Below are 22,237 nucleotides of genomic sequence, written 5' to 3'. Positions count from 1 at the left end.
GAAGGAATTTTTTTCCCCTAAAATTAGGAAAATTGGCTTCAACCATATAAGGGATTTGTTTTGCCTTCCTCTGGATCAACTTTGCAGGATAACAGGCTGAACTGGATGTAAAGATGCCATTTTGCAGCCTTGTAAACTATGTTACTAATATGCAAATTATGCCTTTGGTGCATCCAAGGCATCAGCTTTCCTCTTGTTGCATCCAAGCTCCACTCCTTTCTGTGACCAACCCTCCCTTGTTGCTTTACCACTGTCTGGATCTGTCAATCAAAGCAGACAGGGATATAATAAATAATATATTTTATTATGTAATTTTGTTCTTTGATGGAATGTTGTTTCTAGAACTCGAAAGTAAACCTTGATTAGCTTTCTGCAGGAAATAGGTAATTTAGCCAATATAGCTCTTGCGGGCACACACCTTAAGTGCAGCAGTTTTATAAGAGGACAGTACACATATGTTATACACATATTATATCGGTATATTAAAAACATTGTGAGAGGTAAACTGTATAGGGAAGTGCCAAGATAACCTCTGTGCCGGCACATACGCGGGCTGGCTCTGTGACGTCATATCACTGCGCCAGCCTATATACACTACCTGAAAATATGCTTGTCGCCGATACCGGTCATTGCATCCAGGTGTTGGCTGTAGTATACATTCAGCACCCACCATTTATGGATCTCGCTTAGCATGTAAGCTCGCTCCATGCATCTCCTTAATGCTAATCACATACATGTAGGTAATTATGCATTAAGGGGTTAAGCAGAACAGTGGGAATTTATGAATAGTCCCTATTGTGTGTCCTCTTACACAATGGGAAACTGAACATATGAAATATACTGTCAGGGGTGGAATTTATCATTGTAGGTGTATTCGAGGTTAGTTTTTAAAATGGACTTGATAGGCGCAGCTGCGTTAAATTTATTAAAGTAGCACACAGTAATAATAAATTTGGAGTAAGTGCAATGTGGTTGTGCCTATTTCAGTAAAAGTACGCCAGGAGGATGCCTGTCATTGCATCAACCAGGCAAGTGTGCCACGAAAGTGATCTTCTCTGAAATTCTGAACAAATTTTCACACCATATTTGTAGGTGGCGCTGGAAGACGCAAACAGTCAAACAGTCACAAACTTTATGTGCAAGTAACCCCCAAAATTTGCAAAACCATTATTTGCTACTTTTGAAGCCAGAATTCTGGCGTGCATGGACTGATAAATTCCTCCTTATATTTCTACTTATGTCAATAAATATGTTTCTTCATGTTTCATTTTCAGTTCGAACCCAAACAATAACAATGAATTCCTCCATACCTATAAACACTTTTTTATGATATGTGATGCGTGACTACGACGTCTTCTATTATATTAAATGAAGCTTTATATTTTGCCTAGGGTTGTACTTACATTGTATAACAGTGTGCAAAAACTGGCACACACATTTATCATAAGATGTTTTTCCCATCATAAGTTGATGGAAATCCCAGTACAGATTCATGTGTCAATGTGTTTATGCAGTTTCTTACATCAAAAAACTTTTAATTATTATCATTAAAATTATTCTACAATAGGAAAGGTTTACAAATTGCAAATGAAGAACAAAGTAAACATGTTATAATATATAAATACATTGCAAGAGCGAAATTGATAAAAGCAGAGGATATTCAACCTTCATGCCACATACTGCATAGCCATTCACAGACTGGTCTGTATGGGCCGTGTCTTCTACTCTATAAGATGCTTTTTGAAAAAACAACAAATTGTTGTTGTAGATCGGTGAAGCCCAACAGTAGTCCTACCCGAGAGAAAGGTAAATTCATATGTTGCAGCAGCCTACTGCCAAATAATTGATCAGGCATGATAGCTCCTGTATTCAACAGAATGCACTGGCCCGCTACTGTTGGCTGTCTCTGCGTGTGTAATGTACATGTATCTGGGAATGGTGCTTTTATATGACTGTATTTGTAGTCTATGTTTCCTTTAAATACAGTTGCAAGAATTTGGAATGATATGGATTTCTGCACAAATTGGTCATAAAATGTGATCTGATCTTCATCTAAGTCACAACAATAGACAATCACAGTCTGCTTAAACTAATAACACACAAATAATTAAATGTTACCATGTTTTTATTGAACACACCATGTAAACATTCACAGTGCAGGTGGAAAAAGTATGTGAACCCTTGGATTTAATAACTGGTTGAACCTCCTTTGGCAGCAATAACTTCAACCAAACGTTTCCTGTAGTTGCAGATCAGACGTGCACAACGGTCAGGAGTAATTCTTTACCATTCCTCTTTACAGAACTGTTTCAGTTCAGCAATATTCTTGGGATGTCTGGTGTGAATCGTTTTCTTGAGGTAATGCCACAGCATCTCAATCGGGTTGAGGTCAGGACTCTGACTGGGCCACTCCAGAAGGCGTATTTTCTTCTGTTTAAGGGTACATGCACAATATCAGGATTGCGTGTGGATTTTCCGTACGGAAAATCCGCACCGTAGGTCATATACATTATATTCTATGAGAATTTGAAATTCTCAATGCCCATGATGCAGATTTTTTCCGCGCGGATTTTGACCTGCGGTGCGGATTTTTAAATCCGCAGCATGTCAATTTATTTTATTTTTCCTGACCGGATTTTCTTCATTCACTTAGTGAAATCCGCATGCGGAAAATCCGCACCAAATCCGCACGCAAATCCGCACCAATTAATGCGGATTGACCGCACAGATATGCCTGCGAACACCTGCGGATTTGAGTGCGGATTCTCCGCACATGAATCCTGAACGTGTGCATGTAGCCTAAGCCATTCTGATTTAATTCTATGCTTTAAGTCGTTGTCCTGTTGCAACACCCATCTTCTGTTGAGCTTCAGCTGGTGGACAGATGGCCTTAAGTTCTCCTGCAAAATGTCTTGATAAACTTGGGAATTGATTTTTCCTTTGATGATAGCAATCCGTCCAGGCCCTGACACAGCAAAGCAGCCCCAAACCATTATGCCCCCACCACCATACTTCACAGTTGGGATGAGGTTTTGATGTTGGTGTGCTGTGCCTCTTTTTTCTCCACACATAGTGTTGTGTGTTTCTTCCAAACAACTCAACTTTGGTTTCATCTGTCCACAGAATATTTTGCCAGTACTGCTGTGGAACATCCAGGTGCTCTTGTGCAAACTGTAAACGTGCAGCAATGTTTCTTTTGGACAGCAGTGGCTTCCTCTGTGGTATCCTCCCATGAGATCCATTCTTGTTTAGTGTTTTACGTATCGTAGATTCGCTAACAGGGATGTTAGCATATGCCAGAGACTTTTGTAAGTCTTTAGCTGGCACTCTAGGATTCTTCTTCACCTCACTGAGCAGTCTGCGCTGTGCTCTTGCAGTCATCTTTACAGGACGGCCACTCCTAGGGAGAGTAGCAGCAGTGCTGAACTTTTGCCATTTATAGACAATTTGTCTTACCGTGGACTGATGAACAGCAAGGCTTTTGGAGATACTTTTATAACCCTTTCCAGCTTTATGCAAGTCAACAATTCTTAATCGTAGGTCTTCTGAGAGTTCTTTTGTGTGAGGCATCATTCACATCAGGCAATGCTTCTTGTGAAAAGCAAACCCAGAACTGGTGTGTGTTTTTTATAGGGCAGGGCAGCTGTAACCAACACCTCCAATCTCATCTCATTGATTGGGCTCCAGTTGGCTGACACCTCACTCCAATTAGCTCTTGGAGATGTCATTAGTCTAGGGGTTCACATACTTTTTCCACCTGAACTGTGAATGTTTACATGGTGTGTTCAATAAAAGCATGGTAACATTTAATTATTTGTGTGGTATTATTTTAAGCAGACTGTGATTGTCTATTGTTGTGACTTAGATGAAGATCAGATCACATTTTATGACCAATTTGTGCAGAAATCCATATCATTCCAAAGGGTTCACATACTTTTTCTTGCAACTGTATATATGTAAAAAAGAAAAGGCGCGTGTGTGCTTACCTTGACTTTGGCCTGACTGAATGGGCTGTATTTAAAACCTCTCACAATTTGTTTGGTTGACCACTGCTACATTTTTAAATTGTGATACACATGCCTCATGCACACACATCTCACACAGCGGAAACATACAACAGTCACACTCAGCTCATACAGAGGGTTCATGCCATATGCATACACATGCTGCACACACACACACAGCTGATACTGCAGACACATGCTGCATACACACATAGCTCATAGAGCAGACATACACTGCATACACACATAGCTAATACAGCAGACACATGCTGCATACACACATAGCTCATACAGCAGACACAGGGTGCATACACACACAGCTCATACAGCAGGCACACGCTGCATACACACATAGCTCATACAGCAGACACACGCTTCAGACACACATAGCTCATACAGCAGGCACACAGGGCATACACACATAGCTCATACAGCAGACACACGCTGCATACACACACAGCTCATACAGCAGACACACGCTGCATACAAACACAGCTCATAGAGCAGACATACACTGCAGACACACATAGCTGATACAGCAGGCACACGCTGCATACAAACACAGCTCATAGAGCAGACATACACTGCAGACACACATAGCTGATACAGCAGGCACACGCTGCATACACACAGCTGATACAGCAGACACACAGGGCATACATTTTATACTTAAGTACTGTTTGACTTAGGGTCCATTCACACATCCGCAATTGTGGTCTGCATCCATTCTGCAATTTTGCGGAATGGGTGGGGATCCATTCATTCTCTATGGGGATGTAATGGATGTGGACAGCACACAGTGTGCTGTCCGTATCCGCATTTACGGAGCGCGCCGACGATCTTCCGGTCCACGTCTCCGGAAAAAAAATAGAACATGTACTATTCTTGTCCGCAAATGCGGGCAAGAATACGCATTTCTATGGGGTTGCTGGCCGGGTGTATTTCGGATCCGCAATACACTACGGACGTGTAAATGGACCCTTATATTATGAAATTCTCTTTAATCCTAGGGCTGGGCTCTTTTTGAAATATTCAACTACTATTCCATCCAAAGGGTCAAATAAATGGAAAGCACTGCATCATATGGGGTTGGGGAACACATAGGATAAGTCCACTGACCTGGGAAAAGCCCATTACTGCTGTGAAGTCAGGGAGGAAATCAGAAGCAGCATTCACTAAATAAGCTCAGCCTCCATCCTGGAGGAATATAAGGGGAAGTGCTAGGAAAGAGTGAATTCTGGTGTGGATCACCTTGGATGATCTTAGCTGCCTGCCTCTGTGTTGGTGCAGCAACCAAATTCCCATAAAAAAAGAAAGAGCAGAATCTGCAAGGTTTAAACCATGGGACTGCCCCGTTGTGTACGCCCTTAGGCTGAGTTCACACTTCAGTTATTTGGTCAGTTATTTCCATCAGTTATTGTGAGCTAAAACCAGGTGTGGGTCAAAACACAGAACAGGTGCAGATCCCTGAGTAGGTTTCACTACTGGTTTTGCTCACAATAACTGATGGAAATAACTGATCAGATAACTGCAGTGTGAACTCAACCTTTAGTCATACAGATATTATTGTAACCCTCGAATTATAGGCATCTGACATAAGTTTATGATACTTTGCTTTGAAGATATGTTTGAAAGAAGAATATAGAAATGATAACTTACCCCATCTTGTGCTTTTATAATAAGATCATAACTTCCAGGCTCTCCTTCTCTATCAACATCTTGAGATACGCAAATACGTCCAGAATCATGATCAATCCAGAACTTCTCAGATTCTTTAGTGATTTGGAACCTATCATATAGAAAGTAGTGGACTTCTCCAAAGGAACCTGAGTCAGCATCCGTGGCCTTCACCTGGAAAAAGAGGTGGAAGTTCCTCAGCAAATTGCAATTCATTAAAACTTTATGTAGTCTCTTTTTAATGAATAAAAACATGCATACGCTATACAAGACAAATCAATTATTTAGATAATCGTAAAAACTCTTAAGCTCAAGAACAAAACTTATGAAAATGAGACCATTTTTGCATAGCAGTATTTTGGTTAATGTCTTGCATCAGTGTTTGTGCGCCACAAACAGGAGTGGAATATCAACTATAAAGAAATACAATGTTAGGATTTGCACCTCCACTCCCGATTTTGGCTTACAAATACTATTGTAAAATGTTGACCTAAAGGCTACATGCACACGAACGTTGTTTGTTTCCGTGTCCGTTCCATTTTTTTTTAGGATGGTATGCAGACCCATTCATTTCAATGGGTCCGCAAAAAATGCGGACAACACACCGTGTCCTGTCCGCATCAATATGTCCGTTCCGTAGCCCCGCAAAAATAATAAAACATGTCCTATTCTTGTCCATTTATGGCATTGTTACAACAGATGTCATCCGCTATTTTTTGGGCGGATCCGCAATTTGCGGACTGCAAAACACATACGGTCGTGTGCATGTAGTCAAATACAGTATATGTTAATGAGGCCTGGAGATGTGTGAGCTAATGTAATGATCATAGGAGTATATTTCCTGAAAGTAATTCCATTGAAGAACACTTCACCTACAGCTTCTCACCTGTTTACACATTGTCATTAATTACTATAATTAGTAATAAGCAAACTTATGCTTTACAAAGAAATTCAGTTTATGATGGATTACTTCGCCATGAAGCGCATTCCTTTGTATGTAGCAGGCGCAATGACGGGACATAGTGATCGCGCCGCCCCTATCATTGAACCCTTCAGATGCTGCATTCATTGCTGATCACACCATCTGATGCTACAATTGTGTTTTAAGGGGTTAATTCGGTAAAAAAAAAAAAAAAAACATATTCATCTTATCCATTTGCTCGTGGAGAGGCCGTCACGGCTATCTACATTGAAGACCGCGCCAAATCTCACATGCTGACGTGAAGATGTCATCTCATCATCTGCCCGGGTGCTGTTACATCATCACTAATGACGTCACCACGCCCGTCCAGCACGCTGGCGTTGTGACGTCACATGTTACCCCACATGAGATTTTGCGTGGTATCTTCAATGAAGATGACCGCGACTGCATCTCCTAGAGCAAATGGAAAAATAGATTCGCTATTCGCTAAGTTCTGATTAAAGTCAATTAATTTGGTCATGGTCAGCTGGACTCTTCTCCTGAGAGTGTCCACCTCTGTGACTCTGGCAAGGAGATTAGCATACTATATCACATGCTTGGGAATTAACTCTTTCCTGAGCGTGAATATTCAAATAGTGAATTTTAATCGCGAATATCGGCACTTCGAGAACTCACAAATATTTAGAATATAGCGCTATATATTTGTAAAATCGAATATTAGGTTTTTTTTGTTTGTTTTTTAACACAGTACACATTAGGTAATCATCCTTCCCGTCTTCTAGCTTGTGGGCCGATGAGAAGGCTTTGTCACAGCTTAGCAACATCCCTAGCAACCAATAGAAAAGTTGCCTATTGCCGAAAATTCGCAAGCGCGAACATATTGGAGCACTCTATCTGCATATAAAGCTATAGTAATGTTCTGCCGTGCCAACCATTTTCTCCAGTCTCAGGAAACGTATACAAGCTTGAAAAATGTAGCATAAGTGACCCGCGCCTGTATTTCGCACACATTATGCGAATATTACATTGCCTATTTTTGCAATCAAGAATATAATCTTGAATTCTCGAATTCACGAATATATGACAAATATGCTACAAAATATTAGCAAAATATAGCGAATTTGAATATTGACCCTGCCGCTCATCATTATTCCTGATGCAGTGATTTTCATTTTTTTTTTTTTTTTGCATTTCCGTTTTTTAAACACCCTGCCTTCCAAGAGCCATAACATTTTTATTTTTCCATTCACTTAGCCATATAAGGGCTTGATTTTTGCAGGAAAAGTTGTACTTTCTAATGGCATCACTTAACCACTTAAGGACCACAGGTTTATACCCCCCTAGTGACCAGGCCCTTTTTTACAAATCGGCACTCCACAACTTTAGCAGTTTATTGCTCAGTCATGCAACTTACCACCCAAATTAATTTTACCTCCTTTTCTTCTCACTAATAGAGCTTTCATTTGGTGGTATTTCATTGCTGCTGACATTTTTACTTTTTTGTTATTAATTGAAATTTAACGATTTTTTTGCAAAAAAATGACATTTTTCACTTTCAGTTGTAAAATTTTGCAAAAAAAACGACATCCATATATAAATTTTTCACTAAATGTATTGTGCTACATGTCTTTGATAAAAAAAAAATGTTTGGGTAAAAAAAAAAAATGGTTTGGGTAAAAGTTATAGCGCTTACAAACTATGGTACAAAAATGTGAATTTCCGCTTTTTGAAACAGCTCTGACTTTCTGAGCACCTGTCATGTTTCCTGAGGTTCTACAATGCCCAGACAATAGAAAAACCCCACAAATGACCCCATTTCGGAAAGTAGACACCCTAAGGTATTCGCTGATGGGCATAGTGAGCTCATAGAAGTTTTTATTTTTTGTCACAAGTTAGCGGAAAATGATGATTTATTTTTTTCTTACAAAGTCTCATATTCCACTAACTTGTGACAAAAAATAAAAAATTCTAGGAACTCGCCATGCCCCTCACGGAATACCTTGGGGTGTCTTCTTTCCAAAATGGGGTCACTTGTGGGGTAGTTATACTGCCCTGGCAATTTAGGGGACCATATGCGTGAGAAGTAGTGTGAAATCAAAATCTGTAAAAAATGGCCTGCGAAATCCGAAAGGTGCACTTTGGATATGTGCCCCTTTGCCCACCTAGGCTGCAAACAAGTGTCACACATCTGGTATCGCCGTACTCGGGAGAAGTTGGGGAATGTGTTTTGGGGTGTAATTTTACATATACCCATGCTGGGTGAGATAAATATCTTGGTCAAATGCCAACTTTGTATAAAAAAATGGGAAATGTTGTCTTTTGCCAAGATATTTCTTTCACCCAGCATGGGTATATGTAAAATGACACCCCAAAACACATTTCCCAACTTCTCCTGAGTACGGCGATACCAGATGTGTGACACTTTTTGGCAGCCTAGGTGGGCAAAGGGGCACACATTCCAAAGAGCACCTTTAGGATTTCACCAGACATTTTTTACAGATTTTGATTTCAAAGTACTTCTCACACATTTGGGCCCCTAAATTGCCAGGGCAGTATAACTACCCCACAAGTGACCCCATTTTGGAAAGAAGACACCCCAAGGTATTCCATGAGGGGCATGGCGAGTTCCTAGAATTTTTTATTTTTTGTCGCAAGTTAGTGGAATATGAGACTTTGTAAGGAAAAAAATAAAAATAAAAAAATCATCATTTTCCGCTAACTTGTGACAAAAAATAAAAAATTCTAGGAACTCGCCATGCCCCTCACGGAATACCTTGGGGTGTCTTCTTTCCAAAATGGGGTCACTTGTGGGGTAGTTATACTGCCCTGGCAATTTAGGGGACCATATGCGTGAGAAGTACTTTGAAATCAAAATCTGTAAAAAAAGGCCTGCGAAATCCGAAAGGTACTCTTTGGAATGTGTGTCCCTTTGCCCACCTAGGCTGCAAAAAAGTGTCACACATCTGGTATCGCCGTACTCGGGAGAAGTTGGGGAATGTGTTTTGGGGTGTCATTTTACATATACCCATGCTGGGTGAGATAAATATCTTGGTCAAATGCCAACTTTGTATAAAAAAATGGGAAATGTTGTCTTTTGCCAAGATATTTCTCTCACCCAGCATGGGTATATGTAAAATGACACCCCAAAACACATTCCCCAACTTCTCCTGAGTACGGCGATACCAGATGTGTGACACTTTTTGGCAGCCTAGGTGGGCAAAGGGGCACACATTCCAAAGAGCACCTTTAGGATTTCACCAGCCATTTTTTACAGAATTTGATTTCAAACTACTTCTCACGCATATGGGCCCCTAAATTGCCAGGGCAGTATAACTACCCCACAAGTGACCCCATTTTGGAAAGAAGACACCCCAAGGTATTCCATGAGGGGCATGGCGAGTTCCTAGAATTTTTAATTTTTTGTCGCAAGTTAGTGGAATATGAGACTTTGTAAAGAAAAAAATAAAAATAAAAAAAATCATCATTTTCCGCTAACTTGTGACAAAAAATAAAAAATTCTAGGAACTCGCCATGCCCCTCACGGAATACCTTGGGGTGTCTTCTTTCCAAAATGGGGTCACTTGTGGGGTAGTTATACTGCCCTGGCAATTTAGGGGACCATATGCGTGAGAAGTAGTTTGAAATCAAAATCTGTAAAAAATGGCTGGTGAAATCCTAAAGGTGCTCTTTGGAATGTGTGCCCCTTTGCCCACCTAGGCTGCAAAAAAGTGTCACACATCTGGTATCGCCGTACTCAGGAGAAGTTGGGCAATGTGTTTTGGGGTGTCATTTTACATATACCCATGCTGGGTGAGATAAATATCTTGGTCAAATGCCAACTTTGTATAAAAAAATGGGAAATGTTGTCTTTTGCCAAGATATTTCTCTCACCCAGCATGGGTATATGTAAAATGACACCCCAAAACACATTCCCCAACTTCTCCTGAGTACGGCGATACCAGATGTGTGACACTTTTTGGCAGCCTAGGTGGGCAAAGGGGCACACATTCCAAAGAGCACCTTTAGGATTTCACCAGCCATTTTTTACAGATTTTGATTTCAAACTACTTCTCACGCATATGGGCCCCTAAATTGCCAGGGCAGTATAACTACCCCACAAGTGACCCCATTTTGGAAAGAAGACACCCCAAGGTATTCCATGAGGGGCATGGCGAGTTCCTAGAATTTTTTATTTTTTGTCGCAAGTTAGTGGAATATGAGACTTTGTAAGGAAAAAAATAAAAATAAGAAAAATCATCATTTTCCGCTAACTTGTGACAAAAAATAAAAAATTCTAGGAACTCGCCATGCCCCTCACGGAATACCTTGGGGTGTCTTCTTTCCAAAATGGGGTCACTTGTGGGGTAGTTATACTGCCCTGGCAATTTAGGGGACCATATGCGTGAGAAGTAGTTTGAAATCAAAATCTGTAAAAAATGGCTGGTGAAATCCTAAAGGTGCTCTTTGGAATGTGTGCCCCTTTGCCCACCTAGGCTGCAAAAAAGTGTCACACATCTGGTATCGCCGTACTCAGGAGAAGTTGGGGAATGTGTTTTGGGGTGTCATTTTACATATACCCATGCTGGGTGAGAGAAATATCTTGGCAAAAGACAACTTTTCCCATTTTTTTATACAAAGTTGGCATTTGACCAAGATATTTATCTCACCCAGCATGGGTATATGTAAAATGACACCCCAAAACACATTCCCCAACTTCTCCTGAGTACGGCGACACCACATGTGTGACACTTTTTTGCAGCCTAGATGCGCAAAGGTGCCCAAATTCCTTTTAGGAGGGCATTTTTAGACATTTCGGTCCCAGACTTCTTCTCACGCTTTAGGGCCCCTAAAAAGCCAGGGCAGTATAAATACCCCACATGTGACCCCATTTTGGAAAGAAGACACCCCAAGGTATTCAATGAGGGGCATGGCGAGTTCATAGAAAAAAACATTTTTGGCATAAGTTAGCGGAAATTGATTTTTTTTTATTTTTTTCTCACAAAGTCTCAATTTCCGCTAACTTGGGTCAAAAATTTAAAACTTTCATGGACTCAATATGCCCCTCAGCGAATACCTTGGGGTGTCTTCTTTCCAAAATGGGGTCAGTTGTGGGGTGTTTGTACTGCCCTGGCATTTGAGGGTCTCCGCAATCATTACATGTATGGCCAGCATTAGGAGTTTCTGCTATTCTCCTTATTTGAGCATACAGGTAATGAGATTTTTTTTCCCGTTCAGCCTCTGGGCTGAAAGAAAAAAATTAACGGCACAGATTTCTTCATTCGCATCGATCAATGTGGATGAAAAAATCTCTGCCCAAAAAAAAAAGGAGGGGAAAGGCGTCTGCCAGGACATAGGAGCTCCGCCCAACATCCATACCCACTTAGCTCGTATGCCCTGGCAAACCCGATTTCTCCATTCACATCAATCGATGTGGATGAATAAATCATTGCCGGGATTTTTAATATTTTTTTATATATACAAAGTGTTTGCCAAAGCATAGGAACGCCGCCTCCTCCTCAGCTCGTATGCCTTGGCAAACGTATCTGTTACTGCAGAGGAGAAATCTCGTCTTGCAGCGCCGCATACACTGACTTTTGTGTAATCTGACAGCAGCGCAATGCTTCTGTCAGAATGCACATCAGTGCTGCAGCTGCTTGATCGCTTGGTCCACCTAGAAGGTAAAAAAAGAAAACAAAAAAAAACAAAACCAGGCCGCAACGCAATAAATTTATTAACATTAACTTTTATAAACTTTTGAAACAGAACAATAACTTTTTTGCTTACCGGTGATTTTTTTTTAGTTTTTTTTTTTTTACCTTTATTGAACAAACCTCTCCTTCCCCATGGGACAATGTGCAAAGCGCAAATCGCCCAGAGATGCGGCGAAGTACATTATGCACTTTGTCCCAGGTGAAAGAAGAGGTTTGTGGCAGCTCTGTGTGAAAGGGCCCTAAGACCCCTGTGTGCCTGTCCTTTGTACGCAATCCCTATGCTAATAGTGTACCTGAGTGTGGAACTTGCGGAAACACTCCCCTATGCATAGGGCAGGCTGGTCAGGACAGTCAGGACAAAAAAAGGTGGTGTCACGCCTTATTCCACCCCTGCTACAGACACGACATCTTTTTCTTGTGGAACGTTGAGTTGGGGTACCAGGATAGACAGACGGGAAGTGTCTGCCATGTAGCCGGCTCACTACATCAGGGCCTTGGGGCACGGACCCTCCTGGATACAGGATTTCCGAAATGATCTCTTCCTGGAATTTTAGGAAGGATCCTGTTCTCCCAGCCTTACTGTAGAGAACAAAACTATTGTACATCGCCAATTGGATCAAATAAACAGACACCTTCTTATACCAGCGTCTGGTTCTGCGGGAAACTAAATAGGGAGCCAACATCTGGTCATTGAAGTCCACCCCTCCCATGTGAAGGTTATAGTCGTGGACAGAGAGGGGTTTCACAATGACTCCAGTTGCTCGTTCAATTTGGACAGTCGTGTCTGCGTGAATGGTGGACAGAAGGTAAACGTCCCTCTTGTCCCTCCACTTCACCGCGAGCAGTTCTTGGTCACACAAGGCAGCCCTCTCCCCCCGTGCAAGTCGGGTACTAACGAGCCGTTGGGGGAAGCCCCGGCGACTAGGTCGCGCGGTGCCACAGCATTGAATTCCGACTAGATGTAAGTGCCGAAAGAGGGCCACGCTTGAGTAAAAATTGTCCACGTATAAGTGGTACCCCTTGTGGAGTAAGGGTGACACCAAGTCCCAGACAATCTTGCCACTGCTCCCCAGGTAGTCAGGACATCCGACCTGCTCCAGTTTTGAGTCTTTTCCCTCATAGACCCTAAAACGATATGTATAGCCTGTGGCCCTTTCACAGAGCTTATACAGTTTGACCCCATACCGGGCGCGCTTGCTGGGGATGTACTGTTTTATGCCAAGGCGCCCGGTAAAATGTACTAGGGACTCGTCTATGCAGATGTTTTGATTAGGGGTATACGCATCTGCAAATCTGGATGACAAATGGTCTATGAGGGGCCGAATTTTATGGAGCCGGTCATAAGCAGGGTGACCTCTTGGATGACAGGTGCTATTGTCCGTAAAATGCATAAAGCACATGATGGCCTCAAAACGTGCCCTAGACATTGCAGCAGAGAACATGGGCATGAAATGTATTGGGTCTTTAGACCAATATGACCGCAATACATTTTTTTTAGTTAGACCCATGCTGAGGAGAAGGCCCAAAAAAAATTTAAACTCGGAAACGGTGACTGGTTTCCACCGGAAAGGCTGGGCATAGAAGCTTTCCGGATTGGCGGTAATAAACTGTGTGGCGTAGCGGTTGGTTTCTGCCACAACTAGGTCATAGAGATCCGCGGTGAAGAACAGCTCAAAAAACTGAAGGGCCGATCCTAAATGAGCCGTCTCCACGCGAACTCCAGACTGGGCGGTGAAAGGGGGCAATACGGGTGCGGCGGAATCAGGGGATTGCCAATTAGGATTTGCCAACACCTCTGGGAGACTAAGGGTTCTACGGGCCTGTGAACGCGGTGGCTGCGACAGGGGAGTTATTGCACGTGCCACCGTACCAGCTGGAACTGCCCTTCTGGTGCTCGCCACTTCACCAGGGAATACGGCAGTGCTGGTAGAAGGTCCAGGCTGTGCTGCGCTGCTGGTGTATGCCGCACCATAAACAAGATCAGCGCTAGCACCACTCTGCTGTAAATGAGGATCATCATGCAGGGTAGGCAGAACTCTTACATGGGATCGGGTACGTCTGGCCGTAGCAGGGACCTCTACCTCGTCATCCTCACTAGCCGTTAGAGTGCCACTGCTGTCTACAGGTTCATATTCTGAACCACTGGATTCAGCGGATGAGGCGTCCCCATCGCTTTCATCCATCACGGCCAGAATCCTGTAGGCCTCTTCAGCGGAATACCCCTTGTTTGACATTTTGGGTTCACTAAATTTAGGGGGTATTCCTCTGAGACTACCCGGGAAAAAGATCAAACCTGCTTAGTAAAAGGGAGTGCTTGCGAAGTAAAGCTGCGATCGCTAATAAAGATCCAAAAAGCTCAAAAGTGATCTTTATAGCGCCGCAGCGATTTTACGGTGTTTTTGCAGTGATCAGAAAAAAAAATTCTGTCACTGCGGCGGGGCGGACTGAACGCAAGTGTGCGCACAAGATCAGGCCTGATTGGGCGAACACTGCGTTTTTTGTAGAACCTAAGGTGACCCTAATGTACTTATATAGATCTGATTGCGATCAGTATTGATCACTTACAGATACTATATAGTACTAGTGCTGATTAGCGACAGCGATGACGCTAATCAGCGACTAATCGGTGACTGCGGTGCGGTGCGGTGGGCGCTAAACTACCTAGCAAGTAGCTAACTACCTGGCAGGGATGAGGGACCCTTACAGGGGGGGTGATCAATGACAGGGGGGTGGACAAGGGGGTGATCAGGGAGTCTAATATGGGTGATCAGGTGCTAAATAAGGGGTTAATAAATGACAGGGTAATATCTAATGTGTAGTGTGGTGTTTGGTGCTACTTACTGAGCTGCCTGTGTCCTCTGGTGGTCGATCCAAGCGAAAGGGACCACCAGAGGACCAGGCAGCAGTTATATCAGACGCTATTTTCAAAATAGCGTCTGACATAACCATTTCATTGGACGATTCAAAAATCTACAGCCTGCCAGCCAATGATCGCGGCCGGCAGGCTGCAGATGAACTTGTGCACTATGCGTTCCTGTGAACGCGCGCTCCTGTGTGCGCGCGTTCACAGGAAATCTTGGCTCACGCGAGATGACGCCAATCGGCGTTAGCGTAGCCTGGGAGCGCCGCAGAGATGACGCCTTTCGGCGTTAGCGTAGCGGTAAGTGGTTAATATTGCATTCATTGTAGTGAGAAGCTGGGAAAAAATTCTAAATGGGGTGCAACTGAAAAATTCTGCCACCGTTTGATGGGTTTTGTTTTTACTGCGTTTCCTAGATGGTAAAACTGACCCATTGCCTTCTTTCTCTCGATCAGTATGATTACAGTATACTTTTAAAAAAAATCTACGAAGCTGTGTGAGGGCTCCTTTTTTGCAGGGTGAACTATGGTTTCCATTGAAACTCCATTTTGGGCGTTTATGAATTTTTGATATTTTTTTATAAACAAACAAACTGCAAATCGGCCATTTAGTTTTTTTCTGGCACAGTGTTCACTGTTTGTGATAAATACATTTATATTTTAATGGTCTGGGCATTTTAGGATGCGGCAATGCCAATGTTGTTTATTTTTCAGTTTATTTTTATTACAGGGAAAGGGGAGGTGATTTAAACGCTTTTTTTTTACTTTTTTAACCCCCTTAGAGGTCTTGAACATGCAATCTTTTATTGTATTTATCATATTCTACTGTAATTTTATACAGCAGATTATGAGGGATTCAGTCTATTCCTATGGAGTCCTGCTACCTGCAGGCTACCACAGGAACGATACAGTACAGCTCTAATATCTTGGGTTTCCCCTCCAGCTGTTGCAAAGCTACAACTTCCAGCATGCCCGAACAGCCTATGGCTATCAGCCTACAGCAGGGCATTGTGGGAGTTTTACAACAGCTGGAGGGCCGCAGGTTGAGCATGCCTGCTTTAGAGCAGCCCAGGGTATTAGAACAACCAATGGCTCCCCTGATAGCAGCACAGGGAGCTATGCCGACCCTGGGAGCGCATTACTCCCATGGAAAAGCCTCTCAGATGTCATGGTCATGTTTGACCCAAGCATCTGAGGTATTAAAGGTCTAAAAATTAGGTTATCGCTGATCGCAGACATTTTCCCTGGGTATCTGCTGTGTGAAATAGCATGAACTGAGCGGTTATGACATGTATGGCATGTACGGCGGATATCAGGAAGGGGTTAAGGTGCATCTTTAAAGGGTTTCTACCACCAGAAATACTGTTATTAGCGATGCGCCCATGTCAGCACTACATAACAGTATGTTTCTAATGTTAGTCCCTGCAGCCGTTTTTGTTAAAAATGCACTTTTATTATATGCTAATGAGCCTCTAGGTGCTATATGGGCGTAAAATCAGCACTTAGAGGCTCCGTCCACTCACCCTGTATTCCGGTCCAGTGTTGTGCCCGCCCAGCTCCTCTTGATTTATGCCACTGTTCCCTGCATCATTGGCGAAATCCCACGACTGCGCCGTTCACTTCTGTCTTCGGCGCAGGCGCAGTGAGTGAATGATGCGATCCTGGGGCCGGCTTCCTCACTGCGCCTGCGCCGACTACGTCACAGTGAGGAAGCCGGCACCAGGATCGCATCATTCACTCACTGCGCCTGCGCCAAAGACAGAAGTGAACGGCGCAGGCGCGGGATTTCGCCAACAATGCAGGGAACAGTGGCATCAATCAAGAGGAGCTGGGCGGGCAAAACACTGGACCTGGGCGGAATACAGGGTGAGTGGACGGAGCCTCTAGGTGCTGATTTTACGCCCATATAGCACCTAGAGGCTCATTAGCATATAATAAAAGTGCATTTTTAACAAAAACGGCTGCAGGGACTAACATTAGAAACATACTGTTATGTAGTGCTGACATGGGCGCATCGCTAATGCTCAGTCAGCTACATAACAGTATTTCTGGTGGTAGAAACCCTTAAACAAAATTCTGCTTTTATTTTTCCTGATAAAAATTGAAAGAAAGGCAGCTATCTAACAGCTGATAGTGGTGGTCTAGGAGGCAAAACCAGAACTGTGGATTAGCAACCAAGACATATATTTGGGCTCTTTATCAATAACAGCAATTATGCAAAAGTTTGTTATATACAGAAAATAACAGACATGCATTTACAGATGGTTAAAATGGGACATGAAATAGAATTCTAGCATTTATTACAATTAAAATTGCAGTCGTGTGATATATAACTGTGTGTATGTGAATTTTTCTCCCATATGGCAACTATAAGCTTTTGTTATCCCTCTATCTATTATAATCCTTATCCTTTAAGCACATTAGATCTAAGGTAACCCCTGGCATCTTTACTGTTGAAACACATATTACACATAGCATAAAACTGTCAAAAAAGGTTAAGTCACAACTGCTAAGATCTGTTCTTTCCCCCCCAACCGCTAAAATGACAAAAAAAAATAAGTGCAGTTTTTAGGATGTAAGGTATGATTTCATAATTAAAGGGTTCGAGCGTTCTCAGCGGCAGCACTAGGAAGAAATGTACTGCTGCTTTGAAATGGCAAAGTAGGAAATCTAGAACCTAATTATTTATTTATTTTTATAACACTAAGGCTAAGGCTACTTTCACACTTGCGGCAGTGAGATCCGGCAGGCAGTTCCATCGTCGGAACTGGCCGCCGGATCCGCCGATCTGCTGCTGCCTGAAAGCATTTGTGAGACGGATCCGGATGCGGATCCATCTCACAAATGCATTGCAAGGACGGATCCGTCTCTCCGCTTGTCATGCGGACCAACGGATCCGTCTTGCACATTTTTCTCATTTTTACCGATCTGCGCATGCGCATGCCGGAACGACGGATCCGGCATTCCGGTATTCTGAATGCCGGATCCGGCGCTAATACATTCCTATGGGAAAAAATGCCGGATCCGGCGTTCAGGCATGTCTTCAGTTTTTTTCGCCGGAGAGAAAACCGTAGCATGCTACGGTTTTCTCTTTTGCCTGATCAGTCAAAACGACTGAACTGAAGACATCCTGATGCATACTGAACGGATTACTCTCCATTCAGAATGCATGGGGATAAAACTGATCAGTTCTTTTCCGGTATAGAGCCCCTAGTGACGGAACTCTATGCCGGAAAAGAAAAACGCTAGTGTGAAAGTACCCTAACTAAAATATTTTTTTAAATATTATGTCCCCTTCCTGTTATGATTATGTTACATAATATATAGTTTATGGTTGATGGAGGAAGGGCTAGAAGCTGGCATTTATTTATTTATTTGTTATTTTGTTTTTTCTTTCTTTCTTTCTTTCTTTCTTTCTTTATTTTACACACTGTGCCCCGATAAGGTTATGCAAGACCTATGAGGAGGATACAGCTTCTAAAGATTCACTGCACAAATGTGTTGAGACCTAGCAGCTGGCGATCATGGGATGGGAGAAGGAAGTGTCATGGCCACTTCCTGAACTGTAGATATGACACGCACAGAGCACCATGTTTTCAGCAATTGGGAAAGCAAGGACTGTAAGGGGTATCCGTACAGCTGCAGACTCACCAAGGATGCGACATGTGGACCTGCCAGACATTTTAAGTCCTCTTGTGGTTCTGCAAGTAGTTAAAGTTTATAGTAAAATACTGCCAAGCTCTGGGCATGGCATTTTTTTTATGGATTTAAGTAAGTACACCAGCCTCACCAGGTATGAGATATATTTAACAATGTATGCAGTTAACTTGTGAAATCTGGTAACAGAACCTATTTTAAAAAAAAACTGGAATTGGTATACCAAAATATACCTACCAAATGCAAAACTGATTTTCCTTTAAATTATGCAGCTAATTTCATTACAACATTCAACCTTTCTCAACAATTTAGCAATGTTGATGTGAAAGCAAATAACCAATTATTCTTAAATTTCTTGCTGTGTATTGAGTTAATATTTTATACAAACTTTTAGCAATAAGCATACAATTACACAATATATAGTAATTGCTTTGCTGAAACTATATATCATACACATGTACAAAGTTAATGTTTTCCAGAAAAGGAGCTTTAATGGTAGGTTTTTTGGTACTTGCAGATATTTCATAGGAGAGAAATATATATCTACAAAAAAAAAAAAATTGGGTATTACAGTTAAAGCCCATTCATCTTGTTAATGTTTTTCTCCAGTTTTTGTCCTGAAGAAGAAACAAAGGCAGATGGGTCACATTCTTTTCTACCCAGTTATTATTGCATGTCATGTATTTAATTTTTAAAAGGACAAGAAACAGAAAACAGCAGTTTGAAATTAATGAAAGTACCATAAGGAGTTAATTGAATATGTAGCAATAGGTTTAACTACAATAAGAGCTTTATAGTGCGACCACAGGAAAGTAACTCGAACCACTGTGTTACTAGCAGCAGAGCTCTCATTAAGAGTGCCACCCACTCCTACATTAATACCATTGATCTGTTTTATGACACTGGCTTTTCAATGGCAAATGAAGCATGATTTACAGAACTGAAAACAATAAAAGCACCGCAGATGCTTATTCTGGAATACGGATGTAGTTGAACTGAATTCTTTCTATGAAAACAACACTGGCTTTAAATCATGCTATTAAATTCAGCATAACATCTAGGATCCCGCAGCTGGGCAGCCATAGTAAAAAGCTGGGAGAGTATCTTACTCTATGCATTGCTATGTTGTTTTTACCAGGTTTATTGGAGGATACCTGTATTTACTTGAGTATAATTTTAGTAATTTGGCCGTGAGCCATCGTAGATGGCATAGTAATGAAATGCTTGAAGTCTACAGGAATGATAAATGAAAGTTCATTACATGCTTTGTTTCTAAAGCAGGTTATTCATCAAAGCAAAAAGTTCACATTTCAAATAAATTTCTGAATATTAAAATTCTAATTCACCTTACATTACCATTTCCCACTCTTTTGAAGATCATTTTAATGCTCATTTTAATGATTGTCTGTCACCTCCAAAATTGGTTTCAAGGTAAGCATATAACCATATAGAGTAGGCGTCCTGAAACATAACTGGTACTGTACCTATCTTATAAAATTCTGGTCCTCTTTTCATGAAAACGCATATATATATTTTTTTTTTTCAGTTTTCTTTTTTTTTTTTTTAAGGTTTCCGGTGTATTGTGGGTCTTCCATTTAATGTGCCATCACTCCACCAGTAATGCCTCCCAGGGCTTCTAACTTTTATTTCAGTGACAGTCCCTGAGATTTTAAACCGGGTAGCAATGACCAAGGGGACATTAGGTGCACCAAAACCATATTTGCACAAAAATACAAAGCAGCATTTTTCAGGATTAGGCACAAGAAATGTATGATTATGTTTCAGAGCACCTCCCCTTCATGGTGGTATACTTACTTTCAAATTGATTTTGGCCATAACAGACTCCGTTCAACCCCTTCCTGACACATGATGAAGTACTATTACGTCATGGTGATCCGGCTGGCATTAGAGCGGTGTGCACCCGATCACTGCAGGGGTCTGGCAGTCCCTGATAGCCGGGCCCCTGCTGCATCTGCCGGCATCACTGTAAAAGACGATGCTGGTGGATTAGCCACTCCTATGCCGCGTCATAGAAGGGGTTTGCGGCGGGTGAGGGAGCCCATCGGGACGCCGCGCTGTTGTGGCGGGGACCCGATGGGTGACAAGGCAGCCCAATGCCATGCAGAGGCTGCTAAATGCCTTGCATGGCATCGGGACCTGCCTTCTATGGGGGCCGAGGAGATCCTGCCCCAGGCTAACAGGCAATGCATTACAATACAGATGTATTGTAATGCATTGCAGAGGGGATCAGACCCTCAAAAGTGGAAGTACCAGAGTAGGACAGAAATAACGTTTTAAAAAAAGCAAATATTAATTGTGAATATCGGCACTTCGAGAATTTGCTAATATTTTGAATATAGTGATATATATATTCGTAATTTTGAATATTCTAGATTTTATTTTCATCAGTAACCTCCCTTCTTGCTTGTGGGCCAATGAGAAGGCTGCAATGTCTTTGTCTGAGCTTAGCAACATCCCTAGCAACCAATAGGAAAGTTGCCTACCCCTTCCTATATAAGACCCTCCCCAGCAGCCCTTGTATGCAGTATTTTGCAGATCTGAGACAGACAGCGGTGTTATTGCTGTGCTCTGTGCTTTCCTGTGTCATTACATTAGATAGTTAGTTAGTTTATATATATAATACAGATAGTTAGTGGGAGATAGTCAGTGTAGGTTAGATAGTGATATAGTGTAGCTGATGTCTGGTTCTGGTGTCCATACTTACATGCTACATACTTAGTGCTGTATGTATGTATGTACAGTGGATATAAAAAGTCTACATACCCCTGTTAAAATGTCAGGTTTCTGTGATGTAAAAAAAATGAGACAAAGATAAATCATTTCAGAACTTTTTCCACCTTTAATGTGACCTATAAACCGTACAACTCAATTGAAAACAAACTGAAATCTTTTAGGTAGAGGGAAGAAAAAATATAAAAATAAAATAATATGGCTGCATAAGTGTGTACACCCTTAAACTAATACTTTGTTGAAGCACCTTTTGATTTTATTACAGCACTCAGTCTTTTTGGGTATGAGTCTATCACCATGGCACATTTTGACTTGGCAAGATTTGCCTACTCTTCTTTGAAAAAAGACTCCAAATCTGTCAGCTTGCGAGGGCATCTCCTGCATCGGATTCAGGTCTGGTCTCTGGCTGGGCCATTCCAAAACTTTAATCTTCTTCTGGTGAAGCCATTCCTTTGTTGATTTGGATGTATGCTTTGGGTCGTTGTCATGCTGAAAGATGAAGTTCCTCTTCATGTTCAGCTTTCTAGCAGAAGCCTGAAGGTTTTGTGCCAATATTGACTGGTATTTGGAACTGTTCCTAATTCCCTCTAGCTTAACTAAGGCCCCAGTTCCAGCTAAAGAAAAACAGCCCCAAAGCATGATGCTGCCACCACCAT

General features: G+C 42.0%; 1 protein-coding gene across 1 annotated transcript in view; it reads right to left on the bottom strand.

Moving 5' to 3' along the window:
- Window positions 1-22,237, bottom strand: part of DCHS2 (dachsous cadherin-related 2) — a 394,236-nt gene that overhangs the window by 194,913 nt on the left and 177,086 nt on the right. Inside the window, exon 2 of the mRNA XM_044300255.1 lies at window positions 5,664-5,855. Within this exon, the coding sequence (XP_044156190.1) occupies window positions 5,664-5,855 (192 nt within the window). The remainder of the gene's footprint in view (window positions 1-5,663; window positions 5,856-22,237) is intronic.

The sequence above is a fragment of the Bufo gargarizans genome, chromosome 1 (genome assembly GCF_014858855.1).
Source record: "Bufo gargarizans isolate SCDJY-AF-19 chromosome 1, ASM1485885v1, whole genome shotgun sequence".
NCBI classification, from domain to species: Eukaryota; Metazoa; Chordata; class Amphibia; order Anura; family Bufonidae; genus Bufo; species Bufo gargarizans.
This window is presented reverse-complemented; position numbering and strand designations above follow the sequence as displayed.